The sequence below is a fragment of the Camellia sinensis genome, chromosome 9 (assembly GCF_055761805.1).
Source record: "Camellia sinensis isolate YWXY chromosome 9, ASM5576180v1, whole genome shotgun sequence".
Classification (NCBI taxonomy): Eukaryota; Viridiplantae; Streptophyta; class Magnoliopsida; order Ericales; family Theaceae; genus Camellia; species Camellia sinensis.
This window is the reverse complement of record NC_138969.1, coordinates 69,659,632-69,667,659: the sequence shown is the minus strand read 5'-3', so window position 1 is coordinate 69,667,659 and position 8,028 is coordinate 69,659,632. Positions and strand designations below refer to the sequence as shown.

The 8,028-nt window shown below is 34.3% G+C and overlaps 2 protein-coding genes, 1 long non-coding RNA gene and 1 pseudogene across 5 annotated transcripts; all 4 read right to left on the bottom strand.

The window, feature by feature from the left end:
* Positions 1-1,793: 1,793 nt before the first annotated feature.
* LOC114278674 (uncharacterized) lies at positions 1,794-2,944 on the bottom strand. Of its 2 annotated transcripts, XM_082888662.1 has the most exons (5): positions 2,911-2,944; positions 2,746-2,811; positions 2,590-2,652; positions 2,376-2,498; positions 1,804-2,291 (listed from the first exon to the last, which is right to left on the bottom strand). In XM_082888662.1, the coding sequence occupies exons 1-5, from the start codon at positions 2,929-2,931 to the stop codon at positions 2,115-2,117; spliced, it is 450 nt and encodes a 149-aa protein (XP_082744788.1). In that variant the 5' UTR covers positions 2,932-2,944; the 3' UTR covers positions 1,804-2,114. The 2 variants fall into 2 exon arrangements, with proteins under 2 accessions (XP_082744789.1, XP_082744788.1); XM_082888663.1 differs by lacking the exon at positions 2,376-2,498 and having other exon boundaries at positions 1,794-2,291.
* A 317-nt stretch (positions 2,945-3,261) lies between these two features.
* On the bottom strand, positions 3,262-3,881 carry LOC145799116 (uncharacterized). 2 transcript variants are annotated; one of them, XR_014341134.1, is made up of 4 exons: positions 3,780-3,881; positions 3,615-3,683; positions 3,440-3,508; positions 3,262-3,325 (listed from the first exon to the last, which is right to left on the bottom strand). It is a non-coding gene; the product is annotated as an uncharacterized LOC145799116 (long non-coding RNA). The 2 variants fall into 2 exon arrangements; XR_014341133.1 differs by lacking the exon at positions 3,262-3,325 and having other exon boundaries at positions 3,362-3,508; positions 3,780-3,875.
* Positions 3,882-3,898: 17 nt separating this feature from the next.
* On the bottom strand, positions 3,899-4,694 carry LOC145799523 (protein FAR-RED IMPAIRED RESPONSE 1-like). Its single transcript, XM_082889114.1, has 2 exons — positions 3,996-4,694; positions 3,899-3,928 (listed from the first exon to the last, which is right to left on the bottom strand). The coding sequence occupies exons 1-2, from the start codon at positions 4,692-4,694 to the stop codon at positions 3,899-3,901; spliced, it is 729 nt and encodes a 242-aa protein (XP_082745240.1).
* LOC145799522 (protein FAR1-RELATED SEQUENCE 5 pseudogene) lies at positions 4,691-7,076 on the bottom strand (annotated as a pseudogene).
* Positions 7,077-8,028: the final 952 nt, after the last annotated feature.

Sequence of the window (8,028 nt, the reverse complement as noted above, 5' to 3'; positions counted from 1 at the left end):
AGCTTATCCATGATCCAACTCAAGAGACTATTGTTTTACTTATTAGCATTGCATGTTGGATATAGTGTCTCCACAACCCTCCTCTCCATATCAGCTCTCCTGATGGCATGGTTCTTCAGTGACAGGGATGAACAAACACAACAATGTGTTAAATGCAGTACCGAATACAGACAGATATTACTTATTAAAATGAACATAAAAAGGACAAACTGGAAACACTATAAGTAACTGTTCTCCAAAGACACAAGATTAGCACCCCTTTGTTTTTTATTTCAGGGAAATACAATATATGAAAAGCAAAAATACTTGCATTAAACATTGTGAATAACCAGTGCAAAAAGTTATTCATGCTTGGTTTATAACAATTATAACAAAGAAAAAAAATTATACTTTACTGTGTGGTGGTGAAGTTACTTATCTGTTACTTTTCAAAAACCAAAAGATTGAAAAGTAGGTGTATGTAGGAATGATATGATTGAAGTTGAATGTGTATATAACTTTACTATGAATTGTGTGCATAATTTTGCATATGTCAAGTTCAACTGTTAGCGGAGGTACCTCAGATCAGTTGACGTTCAACAACAGAAATTGCCCTAAATGTCATAAGAAAGCAACTATTCAAATTTCGGAGACGGAACAAAACAGAAACAAATTATTTTATTGTTGTAAAAATTGCGGCGATTTTATGGGATGGTGCTTGCCTACAAATTCACAAGGTAGACGTAAAGGAGTAGTGCAAATGGAAAATATGTCAACTGTCATCGAACAACAACTTCGACTTATGAATGAACAACTTCGATTTCAAAGCGAAGAACTGCAATTTATAAGGGCGAAGATGCTTAAGTTGGAAACAGACATAAATCAAAATTCAAGTCGTATTTATGGGTTGTGTATCTTGCTTGTAATTGGGATTGTGTTAGTTATAAAAATGTAATATTTTTGTAATCTTCGCGACCCATGGCAGCTAGTGGCAGGTTGTATGGTTATGTGGTTAGGTAAACTATATCTTTGTATGGTTAACTGGACTTGTTAATTTTGTATGGTTATATGGTTATGTAATGGCACTTGGTTATTTTGTTCATTTTGTCCAGCAGAGCTGTGTAATCTGTGTAATCAATTTGTATGGTTATGTTGTGCACTTTGTATGGTTATGATTATGTTCAACCTGTCCGTTACAGGGTGTAATGAAAATAGGGAATAAGTGTATTTTCTCCATTACAGGGTGTAATCAAAACAGGAAATAAAATCAAACATGTCCATTACATTACAGGGTGTACTGAAAATAGTAAATAACCGGAAATAAGTTCAACCTGTCCATTACATTACAGGGTGTAATCAAAACAGGAAATTTTAAAATTCAAATTGACATAGAAACATTGATTTTAGTTTTTAATGATGTCATCCAAACTAAAGCATTACACATCTCCATTCTTATTTTCAATACCCCAATTGTGAGAATTGGTATCATATGGCATGCAAAGTTTAAAGCGGTGCACTTTTATAACATGCATAAAATGCTTTCAAATTACTCGTGAACAAAACACCCATTTTTTTTTTTAAGAATGTAAACTAAACAATTCTAGAAATTACATTTTTAAACAAATGTGAAAAATGGCGTTTGAAGAATTATAATGGAAACCATAACATGAAGATTACCACAATTAAGTGGACAGTCCAACCAGTACAAAAAATTGAATGGAAAAACAAAGTAAACTATGAATCAAACAAAGGATTCTGACCGTATTAATGAAAAATTTATCATGTGAAGTAAAAAAACATCATCGTTCTTGGGTGTAATAAAAAATGTACGCAAACATTCAAATCCCACCAAACATGAATACGTTAATACTAAACTCTCACCCCTTCTTGGGTGTAATAAAAAATGTCCATAAAAAAAATTCAAATCCCACTAAACATTACAAATACAAAAAAAATATATCCATAAAAATTATACAAACCCCACAAAACATTACAAATACATAAAAAATATATCCATAAAAATTATACAAATCCCACAAAACATTACAAATACATACAAAAAATTGTCCATCACAAATATCCAAATCCCACCGAACATAAAAAAAAATACACCCAAATCCACAAATATAATAACATCATCGTTCAGTGCAAGCCTTCCAGGGATGTCCATCCACACGACTGTCAGCAGGACTATGTGAGGCTTGTGACAGTTGGACTGCAGTACTATCTCGAAGCAATTTCTGAAACGATGTCGGAGTGGGATACAGTAAAGGCATTGAATCAGGCGGCATTGACTGAGGCGTGTTATTTCCCTGAAATAGTGATACATGTATTAAACTTTTTTTAGAATCTATACGACATTTTCAATGTAAAGTATGTAACCAATTACAACTCACATCATATGTAGGATACATGACATGATGTACACTTGTACGACCCATGGCAAATGAAGGTTGAGATTGGGACTGAGGTCGAGATTGGGATTGAGGTTGAGAAATATAGGTTGCACGACCATCACCCTAAAGTAAACCAACGTAAAAAAATAAAGTATGAAATGAAAAATAGTAATAATGTATTTTCATTTTACAAAACATACAATATGAATATTACCTCGGCATAATTAGTATGACACATGGCAAAAGAAAGTTGAGATTGGGATTCGCGACCATGACCCTAAAGTAAACCAACACAAATAAAAGAAGAATGTCCATCAAAAAAAATAAAAATGTATTTTAATTTTAAAAAACATACAATATGAAATATTACCTGAACGTAATTACTACGACCCATGGCAAAAGGGGGTCGAGATTGACCTTGTGGAGTGTAAACACCCTAAAGTAAACCAACATAAAGCAAAGAATAAGACAATGCATTTTAAAAAAAATTCATAATGCATTTTCATGTTAAAAAACAAACAATATGTGATATTACCTCAACATAATTACTACCCATGGCAAAAGGAGGTCGAGATTAACTTTGTGGAGTGTAAACACCCTAAAGTAAACCAACATAAAGCAAAGAATAAGACAAAGTTCATAATTCCGTATGAGGTTCAATTTCCCTAACGTCTATGCATGTCAAATGTAAACACCCTAAATTACATATTACCTGTATCGAATGATTACCCATGTCGGAAGAAGGTTGAGATTGACCTTGATAAGTAGAAAAAGAACCATCCTACGTGCATCACAAAAGACCAAAAATAATCAATATAACGCTACTAGTTGCAAGAATAATCAATCCATCAAATTAATAGAATGTTGCACACAATAGTAAAAATTACCTGACTAGAAATATTACCCATGGCAATAGGAGGTCGAGATTGACCTTGTGGAGTGTAAACACCCTAACGTAAACCAACATAAAGCAAAGAATAAGACAAAGTTCATAATTCCGTATGAGGTTCAATTTCCCTAACGTCTATGCATGTCAAAGGTAAACACCCTAAATTAAATATTACCTGTATCGAATGATTACCCATGTCGGAAGAAGGTTGAGATTGACCTTGATAAGTAGAAAAAGAACCATCCTACGTGCATCACAAAAGACCAAAAATAATCAATATAACGCTACTAGTTGCAAGAATAATCAATCCATCAAATTAATACAATGTTGCACATAATAGTAAAAATTACCTGACTAGAAATATTACCCATGGCAACAGGAGGCTCATATTGACCTTCAAGAGTACAAAAACTATCACCCTGCAAACAACCAAATTATTTAATAAATTATTTTCGTAACACACATAACACAAAATTGATAACACATAACAATCAGACATAACTTCAATTAATTACCTGCTTAGATTGCATTCTTTTCTTCTTCGCAATATATTTTTCTATCCCGCCCTTGATCCTCCTTCTTCCCTTAGTAGTTGCTTGTCTTTTCTTCAGTCCCTTGGCTTGGATTGGACAATCTACTTCATCACTCTGTGGGCATGTGTTAGCTGAGGAATTTTTGAATTCAGTGATCTCCACTTGACCAGAAGTGTGCACACTTAATTTGTCTTCAACCATGACACTCAGTTCTTCAGCTTTTGCAAGTGACAAATTATAAGTTTCTTCACTTTCGGCGGCTCTACTTGCTATAGCTCTAAACATATTCATCAATGACCTATATCGGTCGCTTTGATGTAGTTTGACATCAGCCTTCACATCATACCCACGCCTATCTTTCACAGTTTCAGCCCTTGCTTTTTTAGTCCATCGTTTGAGTATGTATTGTGCAGGAAGGTCCTTTGCATTGATTATCTCTCTAAGCACCTTTAAACAATGTTGACACACCATGCCCTTCACTTCAAACTTCTTGCAACTACAACTCAAAAAACCATCTCTATCCATTGTCACATTCTTATCTTTTTTTCCATCTACATCCGTTTGAATTGTGAATATGGTACTCTCACCATCATGAATAGTGCCTACAATGGACGCTTCAATGGACTGCACGTACTCATTTTGGAATTCCTCAAAAATTGTTTTGGTGTAAACATCTGCCATTTGCTTTAACATCACAGTTGAAATGACAACCCTTGGCAATTTTTGACACAAATTATACTCGGCTTCCAATTCTTTATACCTTTTGTCATAGAGCACCCTCTCAAAATGCTTGAAAAATTCCATCAAGTTATGATCACAATTGAGATAATCCTTCAAAAATGCATTGAATGATTCACTTAGTTGAGTAGTACTCATTCCAGCTGCCCAAGAATTCATAATATATGGCCATCCCATTTCTCCTTCACACCAAAAGTTTGCGCCAACCAATGATTGTTGTGTGCATCATACCTATGAAGCATTTGGTCCCATTGTATTTTGAATTCTTCTTCATCATCAATTTGATGCATAAATTTTGAAAAGACACCCTTTACCCCAACATCTTGAAAGAGGGAACTCACATGCTTCACAGCATTTTGCATCAAATGCCATGTACAAAGTCGATGGTTTGTACCAGGCATGACAATGGGAATGGCCTTAGCCATCGCAGCATCTTGATCGGTGAAAATAGTTTTTGGAGCTTTGTTTGACATTGCCTCCAAAAAAATCTGAAACAACCATGTGAATGATTTGGCAGTCTCATCATACATCAACGCTGCACCGAATACAACAGTTTCTCGATGATGATTAAATCCAACAAAGGTTCTAAAAGGTCTATGTTCATTATTTAATTTGTAAGTAGTGTCAAAGGTCACTACATCACCAAATTGAGCATAGTCCATTATCATTTGTGCATCCGCCCAAAATATGTTACTTATTTGCTCTTCACAATCTAATTGGACTGCATAATAAAAGGATGGATTTTCTAAACTTTTCTTACGAAAGTATTGCAACACACTACCCGCTTCTCCATATTCCAAATCTTTTTGTCTCTTCGATCTCAAGTAATTTTTTTGGTCCAATTTGGTGAAGCCAAGTGATGCTCTTCCACCAGATTCCCTACCAAATAGCTCATAAGCAGACCTAAGAGGAATTCCAGATTCTGCAGCCAATTCTACTTCAATTGCTTGGGTGGTAGATATTTTTCTTTGGGATGGCAACATATGAATGCACTCTTGAGGCACAAGATCATGATTATGATGTTCAACAAAATCAATGGCAACATATTTTCCTAAATTTCTATCTAACTTGATACTAAATCGAGCACGACAACCACACCTCACCTCTTGTCTCGGAAATTTTACTAGTGGATCTCGCTTGTCAATACCCCAAGTTCCCTCTTTGTAACATACAAAAATCCGTGAAGTTATTTCCTTAGTATGTTTGTTCTTGTGTGCATATAGCTTCTTAATACTAAAGCCCACCTTTCCGCCATAGGTATTATAAAAATCATATGCAGCTTGTTCAGAGTCAAATGACATGCCCAATTTTGGCTTCCAACCACAATTAGCCAACTCATTAACAACATTATTTTCTTCGATTACCTGCAATTCGATTTATAGGTTATGGGGAGTGGTTTATGAAGGTAGTTTTATTTTATAATTTTGTAAATCTCTCTGAAATGATGGACCAGATCATAGTTATAAATGATATCTTTTATATATAACTATCATAGTTATAAATGATATTGAAAAATCAATCATAGTTACTAATCACTCTTCTTTATAATTACTAATTTTTGAATTCACAAAATCCTTAATTATATATAAAAATTAATATAGAGAAATGTATACAGAAAAATTAATTATTTTATAATTTTGTAAATCTCTTTGAAATGATGGACCAGATCATAGTTATAAATGATATCTTTTATATATAACTATCATAGTTATAAATGATATTGAAAAATCAATCATAGTTACTAATCACTCTTCTTTATAATTACTAATTTATGAATTCACAAAATCCTTAATTATATATAAATCCTTAATTATATATAAAAATTAATATAGAGAAATGTATAGAGAAAAATTAATATATACATTGGTATATTTGTATATTTGTAATGTCTGAAAATCAAAGCACTGGTAATGTGAAAAATTAATATATACACTGGTATATTTGTATATTTGTAATGTCTGCAAATCAAAGTAAGTATAAAAGATATCATTTATAACATATACTTATTTCAATAAAAGATACAAATATACCAGTGATATCTTTTATACTTATTTTGTATCTTTTATACACTAGTATATTTGTATATATACACTGGTATAATACATACTTATTTCAATCTCTTTCAATCTCTTTGTAATGTCTGAAAAATTAGATTTGATACGACTGAAATAGAGAAATTAGTCTGAAAAATTAATATTTGTAATGTCTGAAAAATTAGTCTGAAAAATTAAATTGTATATAGCACTGGTATATTTGTAATGTCTGCAAATACATACAGACTGAAATAGAGAAATAGACTGAAATAGAGAAATAGACCGAAGATCTGAACTCATGTATACCTCGTCACAGCCAAACAAAAATCACTCCAAATACAGAGATTGAAATATAGACTGAAATATCATTGAAATATAGAGACTGACATATTTGTAATATCATTGAAATATAGAGATCGAAGATCTGAAATATCATTGAAATATCATTGAAATATATAGACTGAAATATAGAGACTGAAATATAGAGACTCATGTATACCTCCGCCATCGTTGCGTCACAGCCGGACTCGCGTCCCTCCGCCAACCTCTCTCCATTACCGTCGCCTCCGTCCACCATCGTTCTCTCTGTTCTCCAGCGCCTCTCTTCTCTCTCTCTCTCTCTCTATCCAGCTGCGTGGTTTGTTAGGGCAAAACAGAGGAGATAGGGACGAAGGGACGAAGATGAAAGGCGGGAAATTCGAATTTTTCGGAAAAAAAAAACCAACTAAACAAAACGACGTCGTTTTTTCACTACAAAACGACGTCGTTTTGTAGTGCTGCTAGGAGTGCCGCTGGAAAGAGCGGCCGAAGATCTAAACTCAAATTATGCAGTCCATAAGGACAATGTTGAGTTTCTAAGGATAGTACCACACGTAATTCTTTGTTTGTTGAAATTGATTCTTTGTCTCTCCTCCTTCTCCGACTACTTCAATTCTCTCTCTTCATTTTCTTTTTACTCAAATTTACAGATCCACCGTCAATCCCTTTAACGTCACCAGTGTTTTCGTCGCCTACCACCAGCATCACCACAACAACATCTTCACAATCGAACTCCACATCATCGAATCTTCTTTCTCTACTCTTGTTTAATGGTTGACTCTCTTCACTCTCAATCTCACTTCCACTCTTTCACCTCTTTCCCTAAAGACCAGATCTCCACACCTTCCGACCTCCGATTATATAACTCTAACCACTTCCAAGATGCTAGTTTCGACTCTGGCTTTTTCTCTAGCGTCGGATCGAGCTCTGCCAAGTACAAACTCTTCTCTCTAGCCAAAATCCCGATCTCTAGGTTCCCTTGCATCACAATTCCCCCAAGTCTCAGCTCAACCTCGTTGCTTTAGTCTCTTGTGCTTATTTTCAACATGAAGGTTAGGTGTTCTTTGAATCTCTTGCTAGTTCTCCCGATTTCGTCGGTAGTGGAGTTGGCTGCAACAAACGAGGTTTTGTTCGGGTTTCCG

Excerpts from the sequence above, each read along its gene's own strand:
- LOC114278674 (XM_082888662.1), bottom strand. The coding sequence starts at position 2,931 with ATGGGTAGTAATTATGTTGAG. Across the intron at positions 2,499-2,589 it reads GTCATACTAATTATGCCGAG|GGTGATGGTCGTGCAACCTA; the intron begins GTAATATTCATA and ends GGTTTACTTTAG. Across the intron at positions 2,292-2,375 it reads TCATGTATCCTACATATGAT|GGAAATAACACGCCTCAGTC; the intron begins GTGAGTTGTAAT and ends TCACTATTTCAG.
- LOC145799523 (XM_082889114.1), bottom strand. The coding sequence starts at position 4,694 with ATGAATTCTTGGGCAGCTGGAATGAGTACTACTCAACTAAGTGAATCA. Across the intron at positions 3,929-3,995 it reads CTGAAGAACTGAGTGTCATG|CTAACACATGCCCACAGAGT; the intron begins GTTGAAGACAAA and ends AAAATTCCTCAG.